The sequence below is a fragment of the Lemur catta genome, chromosome 3 (assembly GCF_020740605.2).
Source record: "Lemur catta isolate mLemCat1 chromosome 3, mLemCat1.pri, whole genome shotgun sequence".
Lineage (NCBI taxonomy): Eukaryota > Metazoa > Chordata > Mammalia > Primates > Lemuridae > Lemur > Lemur catta.
This window is the reverse complement of record NC_059130.1, coordinates 20,776,369-20,801,463: the sequence shown is the minus strand read 5'-3', so window position 1 is coordinate 20,801,463 and position 25,095 is coordinate 20,776,369. Positions and strand designations below refer to the sequence as shown.

At 33.6% G+C, this 25,095-nt stretch overlaps 1 protein-coding gene across 1 annotated transcript in view; it reads right to left on the bottom strand.

Moving 5' to 3' along the window:
- MAN1A2 (mannosidase alpha class 1A member 2) overlaps positions 1-25,095 on the bottom strand; it is a 172,951-nt gene that overhangs the window by 40,517 nt on the left and 107,339 nt on the right. The window contains exons 8-9 of the mRNA XM_045546919.1: positions 19,890-19,983; positions 1,309-1,424 (exon numbers count right to left, since the gene is read on the bottom strand). Coding sequence (XP_045402875.1) covers positions 1,309-1,424; positions 19,890-19,983 — 210 coding nt within the window. The remainder of the gene's footprint in view (positions 1-1,308; positions 1,425-19,889; positions 19,984-25,095) is intronic.

The following is a 25,095-nucleotide window of genomic DNA, read 5'->3' as shown; positions in this document are numbered from 1 at the left end:
GGGAAAGACTAAGGGCTATTTTGAACACTATGGTTCTAAGGATATTAAATTCTTCCTAGATTAGGAGTTTTCTTGGATCAGAAAAACTAGGTTTAAATATTACTAACAGAGAATAAAATTCTCCAACTTTTCAAAATTTAAGACTTCACAAAGAATTTTAGAAGTCACATATTAAAATTTATATTCTTGATTACACCTTAATTTAGTTCAATTTATTAGCTAACACCTTCCCTCAACAAACACTTATTAAATGCCTATAATGGGCAAAACACTGCAAGCCACATATCAAGTTCAACTCCTGTGCATTTTTGAAAACAACTACAGGGAACTGGAATTAGGTCCCTAAAAACTAAGGATATAAAATGGGTAAGAAGGACCCTGGTTTAATGGCAGGGGTGGGGTGGTGAAACTCCCCTGTAACTGTGAAAACAGACCTCTGACTACATCAGAATAATGTTATATACAAAATATAACTTTTAAAAAGTAAATTAAATAATTAAGAGAATATGGATTTATAATGGATCAGAAAGTCAACAACTTTCTAAACACACTTTTAACTTACTTAACACACTTTTATGTTTCACAGTTTTTGCTTGGAAATATCCCAAAAAAATGCTTCCTGCAATGAATTTTGCTCCAATTTTAAACTATCACAACATCGTGGTATGAGGTTATATAAATATGAAACAATATAATACGGTGGTTAAAGGTAAAGGCTCTGCAGCCAAATTGTTCAGTTTTAGGCTCTATCATTTACCAGCTGTGTGACCTTCAGCAAGTTACTTAACCTCATTGTGCCTTAAGGTCCTCATATGTAAAGTGATGATAACGATGAAATGATCTCATATATGTAAAAAGGGTTAGAATAGTGCCATGGCACATAGAAACTACTATGTAAGTGTTTTGCCATTATTTTAATTATTTACCTATAAGAATCTCAATGTTTAGGTTAAAGGGGTCATTTGAAAGAAGAATGTTCATGAAAATGTATGTGGAGTCAGAAGTTCTTCCAGTCTCTGTAGATATTAACTAAAGGTATTAATAATTAAAATATAATTTTCATAAATACAGTAAATTCTTCCTTTAACAATTTCTTTAAAATGCCACAAATAGAAGAAGACTTGGCATAAGGCTTTCTATTAAAATACTAATAAACTCTATAGTGAATGCATATAATAAAATGCTTATATGTATTGTATGCATTTCCAGAATGCATATAATATAATGGTTAGAAGATACTTGTCTAGCCACTATCAAATACACTGCATATTCAATCATTAAGTAGGAAAATGCTCAGATAATAATCACCTCAATAGCATCATCATACATCCTTCTTGCCTCATGGTCTGTTTTATCTGACATCAACCATGCTTTCAGTAAGTATTCATAAAAACTGTCGCCCAGACCACCGACTGATGTATGATCTGTAACAAAAGAGAGCAGAGAAGGACGGAGGTTGAGAAAAAAGAAGACATACAACAAATAAAGTAATGTCTTTCCATTATAATGACTATATTACAGGTGAATAATTTTAAATGATACTGACAGCCCTATTTCCGATTTCCCTATTTCAAATTTAGTACAGTAAAAGTACACCATAATCATTCAACTATACACATGTACCAATTTTCTAGAAAGTCTTTTTCCTCTGAATGTGGTACTTCACATCTTAAATAGTCTTTCTTGAATCACATAGTTCGTACAAAATTATCATAGATTCAAACTGTTCCAAAATTGAAAATAATTATCTTTCACATATTAATGGCTTTAAATATATAAGCTATGATTAAAATACGTGGGAGATACTTAAATCTGATGTTAACCAAAACGATCTCACTCTTAAATATTTTTCTCTGTGATGGTTAATGATGATTCCAGTGCCATGGGCAAAAAATTAAAATAAACCTACAAATTCCTTTGTAATACCACTTTGCATAATATAATTAGCTGTTGAATTCCAGCCCAAGTACTATTTGTGTAACTATTAGCATATACAGGTATATAGCAATAAAAATGAAGCAAGTCATATGAACTTTCTGGTTTCTCAGTGCATATAAAAATTATGCTTATACTATACTATAGTCTATTAGGTGTACAACAGCATTATGTCTTAAAAAACAACATATTTACCTTAATTTAAAAAATGTTTTATTGCTAAAAATGCTAACAAATCATCTGAGCCTTCAGTGAACAGTAACCCTTTGGCTAGTGGAGGGTCTTGCCTCGAGGATGATGGGCACTGACTCATCAGGGTGGTGGGTGCTGAAGGTTGAGATGGCTGTGGAAATTTCTTAAAATGAGACAACAGTGAAGTCTGTCACATCAAATGACTCTTCCTCTCATGAAAGATGTCTCTGTAGCATGTGACGCTATTTGATAACATATTGCCTACAGTAGCACTTCTTTCAAAATTGGAGCCCATCCTCTCAAATCCTGCCACTACTTTATCAACTAAGTTTATGTAATAGTTGAAATACTTCTCATTTCAACAATATTCACATCCTCTTCACCAGGAGATTACATCTCAATAAATCATGTTCTTTGCTCGTCCATAGAAGCAACTCCTCATCTGTTCAAGGTTGATCATGAGATTGCGGCAATTCAGTCACATCTTCAGGCTCTACTTCTAATTACAGTACTCTTTCTATTCCACCACAATCTGCAATTACTTCCTCCACTGAAGTCTTGAACCCCTTGACCCCATCCATGATGGATAGAATCCACTTCTTCAAAATTCCTGTTAATGTTGGTGTTGTGGCCACCTGCCACAAATCACAAATGTTCTTAATGGCATCTGGAATGGTGAACCCTTCCCAAAAGGCTTTCAATTTACTTGCCTAGATCCATCAGAGGAATCACTATCTACAGCAGCTACAGCCTTACAAAATGTATTTTTTAAATAATAAGACTTGAGGTTGAAATGACTCTTTGATTCATAGGCTACAGAATGGACATTGCATCAGCAGGCATGAAAACAACATTTATTTCCTCATATATCTCCATGAGAGCTCTTGAGTGATCAGTATATTGTCAATGAGCAGTAATATTTTGAAAGAAACCTTTTTCTCTGAGCAGTAGGTCTCAACAGTGGGCTTAAAACATCCAGTAAACCATGCTGTAAACAGATGTGCCGTCACCTGGGCTTTGTTCTTCCATTTAAAGAGCACAGGCACAGTACATTTAGCATAATTCTTAAGGGACCTAGGATTTTCAGATGGTAAATGAGCATTAGCTTCAACTTAATGTCATCAGTGGCACTGGCCCCTAACCAGTGAGTCAGCCTGTCCTTTGAAGCCACACATTGACTTCTTCTCTCTAGCTATTAAAATCCTAGATGACATCTCCCAATAGAAGCCTGCTTCATCTACCTTGAAAATCTGTTGGTCAATTATCTTAGCTAGACCATCTGGATCACTTGCTATAGCTTCTACATCAGCACTTGCTGCTCCACATTGCACTTTTATCTTATGGGGATAGCGTCTTTCCTTAAATCTCATGAACTGACCGACCTCTGCCAGCTTCAACCTTTTCTTCTGCAGCTTCCTCAGCTCACTAAGCCTTCACAGAACTGAAGAGAGTCAGGGCCTCTGGATTAGGCTTTGGCTTAAAGAAATGTTGTGGCTGGGTAGATCTTCTATCCAGACTGTTCAAACTTTCTCCATATCTGCAAAAAAGTTGTTCTGCTTTCTTATCATTCGTGTGTTCACTGGAGTAGCACTTTTAATTTCCTTCAAGAATGTCTCCTTTGCATTCACAACGTGGCTAAATCTTTGGTACAAGAGGCCTAGCTTTTGACCTGTCTCAGCTTTCAACATGCCTTCCTCACTAAGCTTAATCATATTTAGTTTTTGATTTAAAGTGAGAGACATGTGACTCCTCCTGTCATTTGCACACTTCCAGGCCATTATAGAGTTATTAATTGGCCTAATTTCAATATTGTTGTGTCTCAGGGAATCACAGAAAGGCCCAAACAGAGAGACAGAGATGGGGAACAGGTGGTGGGTGGAGCAGTCAGAACACACACATTTATCAATTAAGTTTGCTGTCTTATATAGGCATAGCTTGTGGTGCCCCAAAACAATCACAATAGTAACATCAAAGATTACTGATCACAGATCACTATAACAGAAATAATAATAATGAAAAAGTGTGAAATGTTACACAAATGACCAAAACGTGACACAGAGATCATAAGTCCATGCTTTTGGAAAAATGGCACTGATAGATTTGCTCAACACAGGGTTGCCATGAACCTTCATTGTGTAAACAATACAATATCTGTAAAGCACAATAAAACAGTATGTCTGTATTTATTTGTCCTAGGTATATTCTTACACCATCCCATTTACACTTCTTAACCTATCCAAATTCACTCCCAAGGCAACCACATTCTTTTATCCCTGACTTTTTACAAACCCTACCTTATATTCTTGAAATTTGTTTCAATACTCACATCTTCCCTGCATGAAAAGAAAAATATCACATTTCTTATAACGCTTCATTCATACAGTAATATCACTGGTTTTTCAAATTGGTGAGGTAAGGATGGAATATTCAGTGGTTTATGGGAAAAACTGGCAATACATTTGGAGAAAAATGCATATTAATATGTATATCTTTAGCTCATAAAATAAATCTATGGACAGTTAATTATTTAAAAGTAAAACACAAAACTGTACCAGAATAAAATATAAGAACATGTCTGGTATTCATTAAGTAAATGATCTTAAGGAAACTATAAAACGAAAGAGTCATAAAGAAAAAATTTATAGCTTCATATGGTATAAGCTAAAAGACATATAAATCTAAAAGACAAAAATTGAACGGGAGAAGATACTTGTAACATACATAAAAGGGTTTTAATGTCCTAAATAAAGACCTCTGCCAAATGAGGAAAATTAAAATAAGGCATACACAATTAACAAAAAAGAATCATAAATTTATAATTAACACAAGTAAGGATACTCAACTCCAGTGATCAGAGCAAATCAAATTAAAACAATGAAATTTCATTTTTGTCTACTGGATCAGAGAACATTTTTAAAAGATTGATATTAGCCAATGTTGACAAGATATGGTTCATAGTTGCTGGAACTGAAGGTCAATTTTATAGTAGCTATCAAAATTTAACCTAGAAATTCTAGTTCTGGAATTATCCTATAACAACACTTGCAGAAATACACAAACACAGATGTAGAAAAAAGTTCATCATAGAATTATTCCCATTAGTAAAAAACTAAAGATAACTTGAAATGTTTAGGGAAGTGGCTAAATAAATTATAGTATAAACATACTATGGAGGACTACACAATCATTAAAAAGATTTCAATGGATCTGAAATCTGATGCCGAAGGATATCTATTATATGTTGTTGAGTAGGAGGGAGGGAAGAGAGCAACTTTCAGAATAATATATATAGCTTGATAGTACTAAAAATTTGTATGCATAAAGAACATTAGGTACACATAGGATTTGAAAAGACAACTGTTAAGCAAGGAGCCCTTTAATTTTAACTTTATATACTTATGTATTATCAGAATACATGTAACTATGTAATTAAAAACTACCATTTGCTATGGAAAGTAATAAATAGGGGAAAAGGTCTATCATTCACCTTAAGCAACATGTCTGCTAATATTCCAATAATTCACTTGTACCTTAAATAGCCTGCATCTCAAATGCTCTTATATCTCACTTCCTTTCTTTAATCATAAGTATACATTTTGATGAATTTTTAAATATGTATATACCAACAAAACCACCACCAAGATTAAAATACAGAACATTTCCAGCATCCTAAAAATCTTCCTCATGTGGTCTTCATGGTCAATCTCCAACCTCTATTACCATAGATTTGTTTTGCCAGGTTTTGAACTTCATATAAAGCAGCCATTTACTTTAAACTAAGATTTGTTAGCTAGCTTCCTCAGCCTGTAACATTAAGTAACTGGGTGCTATAGAAGACACTTGGAGAAATATTATAAAAGAGCTACAATATGACTTACTCTAAATTTCAGACTACACAAGAAATCCACAATTAAATTTCTAATAGCTTTCAATACTCATCATACTAAAGAATTTTATAATGAAGGTAATATATGTTGATGGGTTTACGAGATAAATTGCACTTAGAAACTAAATTAATTCTAAAAGATTGAAACATTTTATATTCACAAAAAATCATAAAAGATAAAAGTTAATACTAATACTTGTAAATATTAAAACAATACAGAAGTGAACTGAGTAGACAGGAAACAGTCCCTCATACTTAATGGGCATTTGTAATGGGGTAAAGGTTAGTGTTGCCTTTTGGGCACATTATTTGGTAATGAACGAGAAAGCAGTGATTTTACATTTGGAGAGGAACTATTTTAAAACAGATGTATCAAAAGCACTATGACAAAATATTCCCATCAATATTACAACCTCATTTTCATGGTTAAGTCAAAATGTCTTGATTCATTCAGTGACATCACCATTTTACCATCTGCCCAGACTTTCCTTAGATTTCATCGGCTGCTTAAAATCATGCTGAATTTTAGTTGTCCTCACAGTTTAACCAAGTTTCTTATTTGGTTTTAGTTTTCCCCATATTTTCTAGCTGCCTTTCTACCATCTCCCATCATTTTCTTTAATCATTTATTGTTTCTTAGCCTCTCAATCATGTTATTTACACTTACATTTGAGTCACCCCTCCCTCCACATTCCCCTTCCTCTCAATCTAGTTATTCTCTAGGCATACTTCACAGCTGTCATCTAGACACTTCTATTTTCTTGCTTTCCAGAGTTAGACCCATTGTTTCCTCAATCCTTTATCTTGGTCTACATCTGTTTTATCAAATCACATTCTTAAATAATTCCCAAAAAAAGAGTGAGATACAAACCTTGTTATCTGAAATTCTTATTATGCTCTGCTTCTTAATTTTGTTTTATATGAATATCAAATTCAAGGTTGGAAATAATTTTCCCACAGAGCTTCTGGAAAGTACTGCTCCAATACCTTCTAACATCTAGTATCACTGATAAGAAATTCAATGTTGTTTTATAATAGGCTCAATGTGCTCCTAGATCTCATTCCTCACACTCAACTCTCTTTTCCAAGGTTTAGAATCTTTATTTTAACATTGGTGAAATTTAGGTGTAGTCTTTTTTTATTCCTACACTCATTGTGCTAGGTGCTTTTCAAACTAAAATTAGTATCTTTCAGCTCTAAGAAAATTCTTTTCTACTATTTCTTTGATTTTTTTTTTCCACTCCACTTTCTCATTTCTTTCTTCTGGGACTGTTATTAATTAAAAATTGGACCTCCTGGATTGACTTTCTATTATTCTTTTCTCAAATTTTAGTCCTTGTTCTTCTTCTTCTATATCCTGAGGACTTTTTTTCAATCAATTTTATCTTTAACTTTCACTGAAGTTATAATGTCAGCAATCATGCTTTTAATCTGAGCTCTTTCTTATTCTCTAAATTGCTTCTTTTTCACAGCATCCTATTCTTATTTTATGAACAGAATATATTCTCAGAGTTCTCTGAATAAAATCGAGAATTTAAAATGTTTATTTATAGAATTGTCTCAGTCTCCTCTGGGATCCCTTTTTTGACTTTAAATACTTTTTACTGTGAAATTTAACATGCATACAGAAAAGCACATAAAGCATAAATGTTCTCCTTACTATAGAGAACATTGGTATAACCTGCACTCAAAACAATGTCAGTACCCCCAAAAACCTTCCATGTATCCCTTCCTAATCATAATGCTGACCTTTCTAAAAGGTAACCATTATCTTAACTTTTGAAAGAATCATTTATTTGACTTTTTATACATTTATCATCTGATACTCTCTCTCATTTTTTTTTTGCCACTGGTATATTTAATATATTAATTAAATGTAATCATCTTCTCAAGTCTAGCTCAAAATTTAGTAAGATTCAACCATGTTGAGTATAGCTGTGTATCATTTATTTGCACTTCTGTATGATATCCCACTGTATTAATCAACCATTATTTATTTATCCATGTTTAAGAGTGAAGTTCTGTGTTGCTAGTGTGGGTTTCCTCCACTGAACAGCAGGTGTTCCTCCTGCTGAGTAGACCTATTTACCACTAAGTCTCTCCCTTGAGTGAGAATTCTGACTGACTGGATGCTTTTTGTGTGGGCAAAGTTAGGGAAGGATGGGCTAAGTGGAAGGCTTTGCTTTAAAACCAGGAATGGGTTTATTGCAAGTCACCACACCCGGCCCCTTTCAGAGTTTTTTAATCTTTTATAAACAAATCTTTGTGCCTAAACCTTTTAAATTTTCTTATAGCCCAATGTTCACATAAATATTTTAAACTATTCAGTTGACTGTAGTAAGAATGTATTTTGTAAAAATACTCAAATACACAATTCCATTCCTCTCCTCTCTCAAAAGAATCTGAACGTACTGCTGCTGCTCTCTCACTATCTACTTGCTCCTTAACCCCTTGCTTTCTAGTTTCAGCCTATACCACATAACCAAACCAAAATGGCTCTCTACAATTTAATAGTCATTTCTCTGTCCTATGGGAATAAGATGATTAGATCATAAAAGAATCATTGTGAAGGTGGAATTAATAAGGATGATATTGAACTGAGGGCCTAAATTAACTGTGGGTATAAGAAATGAAGAAATAGATGGACATGTGACTAAGAAAGCAGAAACAATAGGACTGGTATGTGTGTTCAGAGTGTCAGGTTTCTGGCATGGGCCAGACCATGTAGAATGTGGGTGAAATAAGAAATCAAGAGGAAGAGAAAGTTTTAAAGTGAAGATAGTGAGGTCCATTCTGTACATGTGAAGTTTAAGGTACATACAAAATATTTAGGCACAAATATCCTGTACATGTGTAGACAGAAGCTAAAGCCTAAGAAAGATCAGTATTGAAATACTGATTTCCATGGGATGAGGTGAAAATTTTTTTGTAAAGGGCCAAATAACCTAAAATCTCTACTGCATGTTCCTCCATTTGCTGTTGTCCATAATAGTGTTTGTTTAAACAACCCTTTAAAAACATAAACACCATTCTAAGCTAGTGGGCCATACAGAAATAGGGCACAGGCTGGCCTGCCATAGTTTGTTGATTGCTCATTTGGTTCTCACCAATATAGAGGATATAATTCATCCTATAAAAAAAGATGAGGTTGACGGGGCAAAATGGAAGGGGTAATAAATAAGAATCCCTAGGAATATGAACACTTAAGTAGTTGTGTGAAGAACAGGAAATAAATTCCCATCCCTTGAAAGTGGACTGGCCTTTTGTCTTGCTTTGCCTAACTGAATGTCGTAAAAAGTAACTATGTCATTTTCAAGCCTAAGGCTCAAGAGTCCTTGCATGCTCCATTTCTTTTTATGGAACTCTGATATTACCATGTAAAGCAGCACGGAATATCCTGACAGAAGATGAAGCAGAGCTGAGTTCTCCCACTTGAGGCCAAGCTAGCTTACCCAGCCTCCAGCCAACCTGTCAGCTAATAACAGACATAAACAAGTACACATAAGATCAGCAGAACCCAAGCCAGATCAGAAGAACCACTTAGGCAACCTGTAGATTCCAGAGAAACAATAATTTGTTTTAAGCCACTAAATATTAGAATGGTTTGTTATACAGCAATAGCTAACTAATAATACATTGTCTTTTTAGGATTAATCTGTAGGACAGTCACTGGACCACATAAGAAATTACTTTTAGTGAAGTGGTGGGGAGCAGAGCCCACAATGCAATGTATTGAGAAGTGAACAGAAGGCAAACAAGAAAAATCAATAAATATAAACTATTCCTTCAAAAGGCTTTATCATGACAAGAAGTGATATGGAGTATTTGTCAGAAGGGGCTATGGCACTGAAAAAGAGTTAAAAGAAATAGAGAGAGGGATTTATCAGCTATGATAAAGGAACTATGGAGACTAATATATAGCATAATTAAACGGGAACACCAAAAAACAAAACAAAACAAGAGTTCAAGAGTTAGTTGAAAGAAGATACAGAACACAGGTCAATGGATAAACACTAGACAGGATAATGGACACTGCATTCTCTGAGACTGGAAAAATAGAAGTAAAACCAAGTGAGTAAGTACATGAGTTTAAAGGTAAAGAATTTCCCTGACCTGATTTTAGGAAGCAAGGTCATCTGAGTAGGGGTAAGGGAAAGGGCTTTGGTGAACAACCTGAAAAACTATTAGAGGAGATGTTCTAGGAATAATTGTTTAAAACCAGGAGAATCGAATAAGACATGCAAGAAGCAATAACGAACAAAGAAATTAACAGTTTAAACTAGAAGTTCATGATGAGGCTATGAAACAGTAGAAGTACACTAAACTTTTCATGTTATTCAGACAGAAGATACAGTAATGATTAATTCTAGATGTTAGAAAAATATAAACAATCAGGATATAACTTAAAACTCAATGGCAACCATCAGAAAAAGATGGAAATTATATATATATAACATATATATATATAATTTTTTTCTTCTTCTTCAAACCTTCAATTATTGCCTTGAGAAAATTTCCAGGCAGAGGCACAGGGATGGGGAATTGAGGCACAGACTTACAGACTTGCTGAGTTGAAAAAATGAGGCTGAGATTCCAGGAAGACTAAGGCAGCTACACGGTTCATAAGTCATTGTACCTGAGAGGACAGATCTTCACAGAAAGAGAACCCCAGAGATCTGCAAAGGACCCCTCTTCAGTATTCAGCAGATTGCCAAACAGCACTTGCATGTGAGGAAACTACCTAAGACTGGGGAAAGAACCACATGAAAGGATTGGCAAAAATACTGCCTGATACTCACAAGAAGCCTACTGGCAATAGTGCCCATTCTTACCAGCCACGTAAGAAAAATTCATAACTCATAAGACATTTAATACTCAGGGAGATCTTTCCTCAGTAGAAGGAAAATTTAGCCCTAGACTGAGCAATGCACCAGATTTGCCTAACAAATCCTAGAAGCAAGACAGGAAAAAGGTCAAATTGTTTCCAAGTAACTGAACTGCATCCTGAAACAAAATTCAAAATTTGTAGGAATACAAAAATATCTGTACCTACCAAGGTAAAACTCACAACATGTAATATCTAGTCAAGGATTACCAGGCATGCAAAGAGGCAAGAAATAAAATGCACAATGAGGAGAATAAGGATTACGTCAAAAGTGATACAAATTGACACAGATGGTAGAATTACCAGAGAAGAACATTAAAACAGTCATCACTGTATTACGTATGTTCCAAAAGTTAAGTGGAGATAAGGAAGATATAAAAGAGAGCCAAACTGAACTTCTAAAGATAAAAATTATTTCAGAGAAAAAAATACATATTGGATGTGATTAACAGCAGATAGGACAACGCATAAGAAAAGATTAGTGAATTTGAAGGCACTGCAATAGAAACTATTTTAAAAACTAGAACGGAAAAAAGAAGCATCAGTGAGCTAAGTGGAATCTCTGAAGGTGAGGGAAGACAAAAATCATATGAAGAAATAATGGCCAAAATTTTTCCAAATTTGATGATAATTACAAACTCACAGGAAAATGAAAACACAATATATTAGAATTTGTGGGATGCCACTAAAGCAGTACTAAGGGGGAAATCTATGAGAAAACAAAAAAGTTCTCATATCAATAACCTTAGCTTCAACCTTAAGAAACTAGAAAAGGAAGAGCAAATTAAACCTCCCCCCAAAAAAGAAAGCAAATAATAAAGGTTAGGCCAAAAATCACTGAAATAGAGTATTACTGATATTAAAAAGATAGTAAGAGAATATTATAAACAACACTATGACAATAAATTAGGACAATGAGATGAAATGGATAAATCCTTTGAAAAACAAATTGTTAAAACTCACTCAAGAATAAATAGATAAGCTGAACAACCCTTTAACCTGTCAAAGAAATTGAAACTATGCTTAAAAACCTTTCCAAAAGAAAATTTCAGGCCCCAATACTTATACTGGTAAATTCTACAAAACATTTAAGGAAGAAACAATACCAACTCTGTACAAACTCTTAACCAAAAAATTACAGATAAGGGAATACTTATAATTTATAATACCAAAACTAGACAGATAAAAAAGAAAGTTACAGAACATCTCTCATTTAATATAATCAAATCCAACAAAATATTTTTAAAAGAATAATACATCATAATCAAGTGTGATTTATCTTGGAATGTAGGACAGGTTTAACATTCTAAAATCAATCAATGTAATTCACTATATTATCAAACTAATAAAAAAATAGATGCAGTAAAAGCATTTGACAAAATTTGACATCATTCCTAATAAAAACTTTCAGCAAACCAGAAAAACAAACACCCTCAACCTCATAAAGGGCATCTACAAAAAAAAAAACCTTACACCTAGCCTCATACTTAACAGTGAAAGACTGAATACTTTCTCCCTGAGATCAGGAACAAGACTAGGATGCTCACTTTTATCACTTTTCTTAAACCTGGACTGAAAGTTCTAGCATAACACATGTACAAGAAGCCTCACCATAACACATATATAAGTAAGAGTCATTAAAATAAGGACATTTTTTTCTATTTTGCATTTCAGCCTCATGCATCTATTTCTATATATGTTGTAGATCTAACAAAAGAATTAACAAATGAGTAGAAAAGAAACAATTTAAAAATACAGAATTAAAGGAAATGAAATAAAAAGGAAAAAAGCAGGAAAAGGCAAAAGTCTTTGTCATCATGATTTAGGGAAAATGTTTTTTTATCTGGGAATTATTGCTAGGGTTTCCAGACTTAGTCACAGATTACTGAGGTTACAGGACTCAGTTCCACTCCTGCCTAATTTCCAGCTCTTCGAGGCAGTTGGTCCAGTGGAAGATTAGCAGAAGCCGGAGATCCATGGTAACTAGGGAATTATTAGCCAGTAGTTTGACTTTCTTACTTGAACCACTGACCCATGCCTGCCTACATGTCAAAGCTGATGAACTGCATCACTCCAAGGTCCTTTTGATATTCAGAAATTGTTAATGCATTATAAAGCACTCCTAAATATCAATGATTTGTATGATCTATCCCAGCGTGTCATGCAGTTAATAGCAAGTTTCTAACAGAAGGTATTTTTTGAAGTGTTCTTACAGGAAATTCTAAAATAAAAGCTAATAAGAGGCATTTTCAAATACATTATCTCATAAATATGACCCACATGATCATCCTATTAAATAAGTACAATTAGAATAGATGAAGAAACAGAGGCATAGAGAAGTTAAATAAATTATCTAAATTATTAAGTAGGAAAGCCAGAATTAGTCTTCTAACTCCAAAGGGTATATACCATTCTTATTTTTCCCACAATTTTAAATTTAGTAGTATAAAATTTCATGAATCAGTAACGACTCATTTCCTATATCTTCTTTAATCATTAAATGTCATAGGCTAAATCTTAAAAAAAAACTAGTAAAAAAGTAAAGTTAAAAAAATACTAATGCTTTGTCTTTAAATCTAGGTTACTTACTACATTTTTTTATTATCTGCTGCCAATTACTTTTCCTAAGGTAATTACCAGTAATTATTCTCTGTGATTGCTATGTGCATGGCACAGACATTATCATTACTTTAATTATAATACAGTTAGCCAAAGCTGAATTGTTAAATTTCAGTTCAATTAAATGTTTGTTTTGCAGACTATTTATAGATATGACAGATGTATACTGCTCAAAGATAATGGAATTTGATATACTTTTCAGAAGCTGATATAAAATATACAAAAAACACTAAAAGGAACAAATTGGACACTTTTGTAACGATTGCAGCTGCTAAAGAGATATCAGGGCAGCTCCCTAGGATTTTCAAGACCTCCTGCCAAAATAACCAGTGAATAGCTCTTTCCGTAACATTTTCAAAATTAATAACTGAGAGTGAATATATTATAAAGTAATTTGAATTTATTTTGTGGGGAAAAACAGGAAAGAATAAACGAGTTATCTTTTTTTGGTTGTAATTTTTTGTGGCGAAATAAACACAAAATAAAAGTTGTCATTTTAACTATTTTGTAACTATGCCATTCAGTGGCATTTGTTACATTCACAGTGCTGTATAACCATCACCACTACCTGTTTCCAAACTTTATCACTGCAAACAGAAACTCTGTAACAGTAAGTCTCCATTCTCCTCTCCATTCCCCTCTCACCAAAGCCTCTGGTAACCTCTAATGTACTTTCTGTCTCTTATGAATTTGACAACTCTAGATATTTGATATAAGTGGAATCATACAATATTTGTTATTTTGAAACTGGCTTTGTTCACTTAGCATAATGTTTTCAAGGTTCATCTAATGTATCAGAAGTTCATTTTATTTTATGGCTAAATAATACTCCATTGTATGTTTATATCACATTTTGTTTAACCATTCATCTGAGAGACACTTGGATTGTTTCCACCTTTAGACTATTGTGAATAATATTGCTATGAACACTGGCATACAAGTATATGTTTGAGTCTCTGTTTTCAAATCCTCTGGGTATATAAGAGTTGAATTTATGGGTCATATGGTAATTCCATGTTTAACTTTTTAAGGAACCATCAAATGGTTTTTCACAGTAGCTGCACCATTTTACATTTTCTTCAGCAATGTACAGTGTTCCAATTTCTCCACGTCCTTGCCAAGGCTTATTTTTCATCCTTTTGATTATAGCCATCTTGGTAGCTGTGGGATGGTATTTCACTGTGGTCTTGATTTGTATTTCCCTAATGACTAATGAGGCTGAGAACCTTTTTCATGTACTTATTTTCAATTTTCATATTTTCTTTGGAGAAATGACTATTCAAGGCCTTTGCCAAGTTTTTAATTGGGCTGTCTTTTTGTTGTTGAGTTGTAGGAGTTCTGTATACATTCTGGATATATACTCTTATAAGATATGTGATTTGCAAATATTTTCTCTCATTCTGGGGATTATCTTTTCAATCTCATCCTTTGATATATGAAAGTTTTTAATTTTAATCAAATCCAACTTACCTATTGTTTTCCTATTGTTACTTGTGTCTTTGGTGTCATACTGAAGAATCCATTGCCAAATCCAAAGTCATGAAGATTTGCTCCTATGTATTCTTTTAAGAGTTTTGGCTCTTAAATTTAAGGTCTTTGATTTCTTTTAGGTTAATTTTTATAAATGGTACAAGATAAGTGTCCAACTTCATTCTTTTTCATGGGGCTATCCAGTTTTCTCAATACCATTTGTAGAGAGTTATCTTTTCAATAATTGTCATCAGTGCTATACTGTTGGTCATTTCAAGGCTGGTAATTAAAAAATTGTAATTTGTTTTTTCAGCATCCTAAGATTTTAATGTGGAAGAAGGTATCCTCTTTTTTATTTAAAAATATTTTTGATCTAACTTCAAAATAGAAAATCATCATCAAATTGGATAATAAAGGTAAACAGAAAAAAAAATAAAAGCAAGTGTTCAGAAAAAAATCACAGATAACACTTTGGTTTCTATTCTTACAGTGCTTACTTCCTCTCTCTTTCTAAATATCTTTCTAGATATGTCATATTTATCTATGTCAAGTATTCTATAACATAACTTTTAATGGCTGCATAATATACCATATCTGAGGAACAATAATTTATTTAACCAAATCCCTATTATGTTTAAAAACTGCACTGTCCAATGTGGCAGGGACTAGCCACAAGTAGCTATTTAAATTTAAATTAATTGAAAGTAAATAAAATTTAAAATGTAATTCCACAATCATACCAGCAACATTTCGTGTTTAATAACCACATGTGGCTAGTGACTACTGTATTGTACAATACAGATAAAGAATACTTTCCTCATCACAGAAAGTTCTGTTGGACAGGACTGCTTTAGAATGTTTCTAAATTATCTCTATTATAAATAACTATAGGGTTGCTGTGAATAAATTTTCAGATATAGCTCTGAAAATTTCCTTGGAATAAATTGCTAGAAATGAGTTGCTAGCTCAAAGGGCATAGAAATATTCGCACTCTTTGACATACTGGATACAGGGAAATTGTCAATTTCCTTTGTCAATTTAGCAGATGTGCGCCTGAAGCAAGCACATCTTTGTCAATGTAACAGTCAAAGAATAGTGTCTCAGTTTAAAAATTGCATCGATTTGATTAGGAGTATGGCAAAGTGGGAAAGAGAGAGACAAGGTCTCTGGTGACCAGTCTATGGAAATACAAGAAATATATTAGTCTTTATAAATACTAGTGTAGTAGAAGCAGTCTGTACTAAGGATGGGGAACCTGCAGCCTTAAGGCCACATGTGGCCTTCTAGGTCCTTACATGCAGCCTTTTGACTGAATCCAAATTTTACAGAACAAATCTTTTTCTTTTCATTAATACATTTTTGTTCATCTTTTATATTTTTATTTAATTTTTAAAATGAACATATTTAAAATACCAAAGAATAAAATAAATTTCAATGAAATAATCCCCCCAGATTGACCAGCACAATTGGAACATTAGTAAGCCATAAGGGCTCAAGTGATGGCTGCTACATTCATGACTTAGTTCTAATTTCCCCCACCTGACTGGCACCACTACCGCATGAGGCTGGCTGGCCAGAGTTTATGAGGGTCAAGTATGCCAGTCTGTTGTCAGCTTTTGACAACAGTGCACTGTGTTTCTGTTTGAATTGGAATTTGTGAATAGCTGCACACTTGACAGTATATTTTAATTCTGTCTGCTTGACAGTCCATCATGTCAAAGATGACCAAGAGAACATTGAAGGAAGAAAACAGATTTTTTTAAAGGAGGATTGGGAATGGTAATATTATTACTATGTTGTTTCTGCTAAAGATAAGGTGATTTGCTTGGTTTGGGATACTGCAGTATCAACATTAAAGAAATTTGATGTTCATCAGCATTATAACACTCATAAGGACCATAAATATTTTACCTTAGAAAGAGAGGCATGAAAGGTTGTATTGCAGAAATTAAAAGATGAAAAACAAAAGCAATGCCAATTCTTTCAAGCAGCAATAAGACCTGGAAATAATGCCATTGAAGCAACTTATAAAGCATTAATAGCTTATACACTTGGGGAAAAAAACGAAGCCATTCAGTGATGTACAAATTGTGAAAGAATGCATTGTTTAAGTTGTAGGATGCTTAGACCCTGATAATGTTTGCAAGTACAAATGAATGCCTCTTTCAAGAAGAACCATAACTGATTGGCAGCATGAATTAGCTTCAACTTAACAGAACAACTTCATGCAATAAGTTGTTCATGCAAAAGGAAAATATATATTATTCAATCACTTTGGATGAATCAGCTGACATTACTGACTCAGTGTAGGTTTTATACTTCATTTGGGTCATAACAGAAGATTTTCTTTGCTACGAAAAGTTAATTGCTTTGGGCACTCTTACAAACAGAACACAGGGAATAGGTATCTTCAACAACTTTCAAGATAAATGTGAAGTTGGACTGAATTTGGTAAATTTAGTGAGCATTAGCATTTCAGTCTCACCTAGTTGGTATCACCAAGGCACCCAAAGAACTACAGATGGAATTGAGTTCTCAGTAGATGACATTTTAAAGTCATTGTTTGATGCTAAGAAAGATCCACTTGAAATATGGAAAATGCAGTAGAATACCCACACCTTTGACAACATGCCTGAAAAATGCTTTCTTGCTTTTCAACCACTTATTGCTGCAACTCTACGTTCTCCTACCTAACCCAAATCAGGACGCCCTTAAGGTCACAAATGACTGATGCCCATCTAGAGGATCAACTGAAATTGCGGACCTCCCTGCTGCAACCAAACATTCAAATGCTTCCAACAAAAAGCAGACACAACAAAATCATTAAAAGGTCAGTTAACTTTAAAATTGACAAATAATTTTCATTTTTTGAGATTATGAAGTACATAAGTTAGATTTTTACAAGATAATGTGCATTTTTAAGTATATCTAATTGAAGTTTCTTGAATGTGGCCTTATCTGATTACAGCTACATTAATGTGGCCTTCCAACATGAAAAGGTTCCCCATCCTTGGTCTATACAGAAAGTGATGTTGTCACACTACACTGTCTCCAAGATAATGAAGTTATCTTCACTAATATCACTTTTAGGGATAAGCATGAACATCTGTTTTTTTTTTCCCTTTCCATTTTTGTTTTGTTTTTTCATAAACTAACTTTTCTTAGCCTATTTTTCTACTGGGTGATCATTTTTTCTTATGATCTTATAGAGGTCTTGATATAAAAGGATATGAAAACTCTGTAATATGTTTCCTACATTTGTAACTTGCTTTTTAATTGCTATGAAATGGAGGAGGTTAACGTTTATATATAGTATTAACTGACACCTTTTTCTTTATGGTTTCTGCTTTATGTGACATGCTTAGAAAATGCTTTCCTGATTATATATTCAACAATTTTTTAGTACTTTTATAACTTCTTCTTTTACATTTAAATAGTTATACCATATACTGGCATATAACATAAAGCAGAAACTGAACATAATTTTAATGTATTATAATATTATATCATTATTATTATAACATTTCCAAATCTTAATACAAATCTAAGGAGTATTTGTATACTCAAATTACTGAGTAGACAGCCAATTCAGTTACCCTTATCTGGAATAAGAAAACTGCATTTTTTATTTTAGAAATGCAGCTCTCTGGATTTTGTTTTTTCAGAATATGTCATTTGCAGTCAGTCTAGGCATCAGATCTTAGAGAAAAATGAGCCACATGTAAAGAATTTCAGGAAAGAGGAACAATAAAAACCAAAAGATTGAGATCATATTTCAGATCCGTGAAAGACACAACTATATTGACCAATCTACTTTCCTTTCATAAAATAGAGGATCATTTCCTGGCAAAGACCATAAATGATAACTTGTGGCAAATGTTTTTCCTACTCTTGGTAAACACACCAGCATATTTTCTCACTGGCAGATACAGCAGTGTTTTCAATACATAAAATTAAATGACTGTTACTTTTAGCTCTTATTTACTACTTCATTATGATTTTATTGGTCTCAAAAATAACTGAATCATGTTTTATTAGGGGCAAAACTGCAACTTCTATTATTTGTTCTAGTTTTCCTACCTTTTAGAAGAGAACAGCATTTATAAACCCATAATTACTAAAATTCTGTAAGTTCCACACTTCCTTATAAACATTTATTGTTATTTTTAAAAATCAATTCCTTCAAAAATAAATTTTAAAGCTCTACTAAGAAAAATTACTCCTTGCCCCAAACAAGACACTTTCCCTCAGGCAGAGGGAATCACTTCCACCCCAGTTTCATCTAACAATTGGTACTTTCTCCTACTATGTACAACACTTATCACATTTTATTCCAACTACTTATAAGTGTGTCTGCCTATCCTGCTAGCCTGTTTGCTCCCTGAATTCAGTCCAAGCCCTATGTGTTCCTTCCCCATTTCCAGCCTAATCCAAGAACTTGGCATAGAGCCTGGTAAATAATGGACGCCATGACACCTTCTTCTAAAATGAATGACTAGACATTATCTTGTCCATGAGCAACTGCTCCCTCTTCTATATTCATTTGTCTTTCGTACTTCTACAAATACCTCTCCTAAGCAGTGCTCTTATTTACATGAAAATATTTTTTATTGAGAGTTTAAAGTATAACCCTTCGAACTGCCACACTGTATTTTAGCAAAGTACTTAAATACATGAAATAAAATACTCCTGTGGACAGGATGTTTCCATTTTGTTAATACAAGCAGGAAAACTAAAGCTACAAGACATTAGAAATGTGTCAAAGGTAACTGCACTAGTAGATCAAAAGGTTAGATACTGAGGATCTCTAACTCCACATAGTATACTGCTTACTCCATAAAGCACAGAATTTTCAGTTAAATAACCTTTTAACAAAGCATCAGTGATACTAGAAATACTTACACTGACCCCAGCGCCCTGTTCTTGGATTCAAATAATTTGGATAAAGACCATTTGGACGATCCATTTTCTTAAGTAGTTTCCGAATATGCATGACCTAAGCAAAAAAATAAAATTAAGAATGCAATTGACAAAAATAAATGTTATCAAGGCTTGATATTAATCTAGGGTTTGTGTTTTTTCCTGACTCAGAACCTAAACTCACTCTCTGCCTTTTTTTTTTTGGCTATCAGAACCAGGGTCAGACCTTTTTTGTGTGTGGTGGCAAAAAAGCCTTCTATTTTTAAAATGATTCACTATTTTTATAAAATAATATGTGATCATTATTTAAAAATCAACCAATAGTAAAAGCAATACAAAGAAAAGAGCATAGACAGAAATCATTTTAAATCCCAACATCCTACTATCCAGAAATAGCCATCAGAAACCTCAGTGATAAATATCATTTCAGACACATTCAATATGTACATATTTCAAATATAAAAACAAATAATTTTATAGAAATAGAATTATAACATGACATTTGTATTTTTGAAAGTATTAATATCAATTTAACAGATAAAAAATAAATGATGCAAAACAAATTGCTGAACTTTAAATATATTCCCACAATAGATATCCCTAAGTTCCTAAAATCCAATTCCTAAAAGATCTCCCTGAGGTTGGAGGGGTGGGAGGGAATTATGAAATATATTAAGAGGCTGGAGACTTTCACAGGGATTTATTTTGATTCATCTCTAGATTGGTTGGATTTTATAAGTGCTTGTTGAAAGGGGGTTGGTGGTTGGCACAAAGGTGCTATGTTCCTCGTATTCTTATTTGTTTGGAATGTTGTCTTTACATTTGATGAATATCCAAAAATGATTTGGGAAAACTTTCTTTTTCAGAGGACTTCATATATCCTTCACTGTTCTGGAAGTGAGCACAACACTAATCCTTTTATCACACGGTTTCCCATCACCTTTCATTTGGCTAGATTTTGTCACCATTTAGTTTTAGGAATAGACTCAGGGATGCTATCTATGTTCCCTGTGTTCTTTCATGTTTGCAACCAGCACTATGCACAACAATCTCAATCTGGGTAATTCCACAAACCAATTTTAGACAGTTCTAAATGATGTTTTAAAAGATAATATAACTAGTACACTCTCATCTAAAAATTATGCACAATGTTAGAATTCTCTCTGCCTTTCTTCCATCTCTTTGATTTCCTTTCTCTTACCTATCTCTTTTTTTATTTCCATACATTTATTAGCTTTTTCAATTTTGTCTCGTAGTGTCTTACTATATTGTGAACACTCTTTGTATGGTTTCCATTTTGTCCTTCATTTTGGTGGTAACTTTACTTTTGCTTATACTTTGTTACTGATAACACATCCTATTGTCTCTGAGCACTTGAATCTCTGTTTACACACTTGTTTTACAGAGATGAGAGCTTTATTGTATTTTCTCTCATGGTGATGTCTGGTCAGGATTTTCAATTGCTATTTTCTGTTAGGTACTATTTTTTTTGTCCACTATTGATTTTTCATATTCCTTCCCTTCTTTTCTGATAATATCTTTGTATAAATTCTGTACCTGTTCTTTTTTTGATAAATCAGTACTATTTTTCTTGAACCACTTATTCATAAGAAAGTTTTGACATAAAAGACCAGGTAGGGTCGAGATAAAAATATGTTTTTCTAGCGTTTGCTTCCCCCCGGCCTACTGAGACTGGCAATGTAACACTGCTCATAATAGTGAATCCATCATTCATTCCTTTTCATCATCAAAGTTTGGAGGCACAAATACAACTTGTCTGTGTGATTCTTCACTCAATACTGTTTTTCTAGCTTCTCAATACATTATGTCTAATGGGGTCCAAAGTATTCACCATCACCCTGTCATCCTGTTCTCATGTTGCTAATGAAATTTTGGTTTTGTACCTCAAGATATACCACTTAATTTAGAGAATTGTGCTCTACTGGCTTTGTATTTTTTAAATCTGCAACCACAAACATGCTCTCTTCAGTTTACCAAACCTCTCTTTGATTATTATTGTTTATGCCAACCTTTCTTCCTATTTTGTGATATGAAATATCAAGTACTCCTTAATTTTGTTAAAAATGGAGTTTGCAGTTCTGTTTCTTCTTGCTTCTTTTAGGTAATTCCTATGTGTTAGGTCTTCTACTTCAAAAATAGCAATGTTAGATTATCTTTTAAATCTCTTTATGCTTTTGTTTTTACTGTGTATCCCCTGCTTTTATTCCATGTCAGTAATCCAGTTTTCAACTATGTACAGTCAGTTCTTTGTTATTTTTCATTTTATTACCTGTAGAAATGTACCATGTTAGGTCTCAATTTGTTTCTTTAGCTCTACAATCCTTTTCAGTCATTTTACTGTTTTGTTTTTGAGTTCTGATTTTACTGAATTCAATTTCTTTTTTTTTGAGACAGGGTCTTGCTCTGTTTCCTGAGTTAGATGCAGTAGCCTCACCATAGCTCACTGCAGCCTCAAACTTCTGGGCTCAAGCGATCCTCCTGCCTCAGCCTCCCAAGCATCTGAGACTATAGGCACATGCCACCATGCCCGGCAAATTTTTCTATGTTTTGTAGGGACAGGGTCTTGCTCTTGCTGAGGCTGGTCTCGAACTACTGGCCTCAAGTGATCCTCCTGCCTCAGCCTCCCAAAGTGCTTGAATTATAGGAAGCCACTGTGCCCAGCCTGAATTCAATTTCTATTATAGCATGAATTACTCATGGTGACTTTTTTCATTGACTGTTTTTAAAATTTGAAACTGAGTTCTTTACCAGTTTTTTACACGCTATGTATCACACTGCTTTTGTTTTCTGGTGTGTGTTTGTACAATTGCCAGGCTTTCTCTTTTCATCTTGCTTATATTTAACAGGGTCAGCTCTGACCTGAACTTAGTTGAATTCTCCTTGAGTTCCTTCCTACTGTGTGTGTATGTGTGCATGAATGTGTATGTGTATGTGTGTGTGTGTGTGCACACGTGTGCGTGCGTGTTCCTCCCCTCCTGGATACAATTTGAGACATGGAGTACTAGCGAAGGCTATGTATTCAAGGAGGACAAAAGGTGAGAACTCTGCTGGAGAGGTAGACAATTTTACAATTGATAATCTAAGCACTGGGCTCCTTCGCAGGATTGATAGCAAATACCAGGAATTTGTTCACTCATTTTCTTTTCCCAGTAAGGATTCAGTACAGGGTGAGAAGCAGACTTAAGTACCCTTCCAGAAATCTTTTGCTTCTTTTTTTTTTTTTTCTTCTGGCTGCTACATGTTTATGACATGAAGTTACACCTTTCTATCTTTTATTGCTATTGATGAATTTTTCCTGATCTTCACTATTTTTGTTGTTATTATTCATTTAGGCAGGAGAGGGAAAATTCCATGATCTGGCTCCATTTTGCTGTCTTTATCTGAAAATTTTTCTCAGCTGATGAAATATTTCATACACAGAAGGGAATAGATAGCTAGATTCTACTCATATCTCAAACTGATGGTTTACCACTACCCATTCACATAACTTCCTACATCCCACATGTATTTATAGTCCTGAATTTCACATTCTTCATTATTTTGACTTTGTGAAAGTTGATCATATGAACCGGGTCATTATTATCATACTCATTTAAACCAGACAAGGGCCAGGAGGAAAAAACACTCAGGGTGCACAGCACCAGCTCCCAAAACTAAATTTTCCACAAGCCCAGCTGCTGTAACCCTAAGACCAATCTTACCTAGTAACTGTCGAAATGATCTGCTATGACACTAAGGCCAGTTTTATCTACCACTGTCACTCACCAATCAGAGCCTGACAGCTCCCAAAAGCTTTACTAGTGCCAATGAGTTTTCTTTCAAAACAATACATAACATTTCTCTTTCTAATAAATCTCCCAACCTTCTCTTTGATTTTCAGACACACTGAAGACCATCCAGGTTTGTGTGTATGCCCTAAATTGCAATTATGTGATTTTCAAATAAAACTTTTAATTTAGAGGTTGGTATCTCTCTATAAAGTTGGACTTCGACAACTTTATTAAAACCCCTTTTAAGTCCCTAAACAATATATTATTTAGCTCTGTTTTGACCTTTATAAAAGTTGTATCATTCTCTTTTAATTGATGAATATAACATAAATTGCTAACACAAACAATGCTTCTATGTATATAATATGGTTTAAATGTACATAACAAATAATGGAATTGCTAGGTTATAATATATATGCATATTTACTAGTTAATGTTTTTTATTTCCTATTTTAAAAAATCCTTCTTTAGCCCCAAAGGCATATATATTTTTTTATTCTAAAAGTACCAAAGCTTTATCTTTTAAATGTAAGCCTTTAATGCTCCTTGGAATTAACAGTTACAATCCACAATGCTACATTTGTCCTAACAAGTTTCCACAAACATATGGGTCTGTTTAAGGGCTATATCCTGTTCACCAGTCTGTTTGTACAAATATTACACTGTCAATGTTGATTAATTGGGTAATGCAAATCTACCCAGTATATTTTTCTTCAGTCATGTCTTGAATGTTTCTCTTCTATGAAGTCAAGTTTCATTTAAAGAAAAAAAGGCCACTGGAGATTTGATTGGCATTGAATTGATGCTACAGATCAATTGGGGATGACTGAAATTTTTATGATATTTTTTTACCTATCTATGAATATAATACATCTCTCCATTTATTTAGGTCTCCTTCAATAACACTTAATAAAGTTTTTTTAATGTTTATTTTTAATTTTCATGGACACATAATAGCTGTACATATTTATGCAGCACACGTGATATTTTGTATAAACATACAATGTATAATGATCAACTCTGGGTAACTGAAATATCCATCACCTCACACATTTATCATTTCTTTCTGTTGGAAACATTCCAAACCTTCTCTTCTACCTATTCTGAAATATACAATAAATTATTGTTAACTATAGTCACCCTACTATGCTCTCAAACGCTAGATCTTACTCCTACCCAACCCCACTGCCCCTGGTAACCACCATTCTGTTCACTACCTCCATGAGCTCAGTTTTTTTTAGCTCCCGCATTTGAGTAAGAACACGTGATATTTGTCTTTCTGTGCCTGGTTTATTTTCACTTGACATATGTCTCCAGTTCCATTTATGTTGCTGCAAATAATAAGATTTCATTCTTTTTCTGTGGCTGAAAAGTTTCGAACTTTATCTTTCATTAGA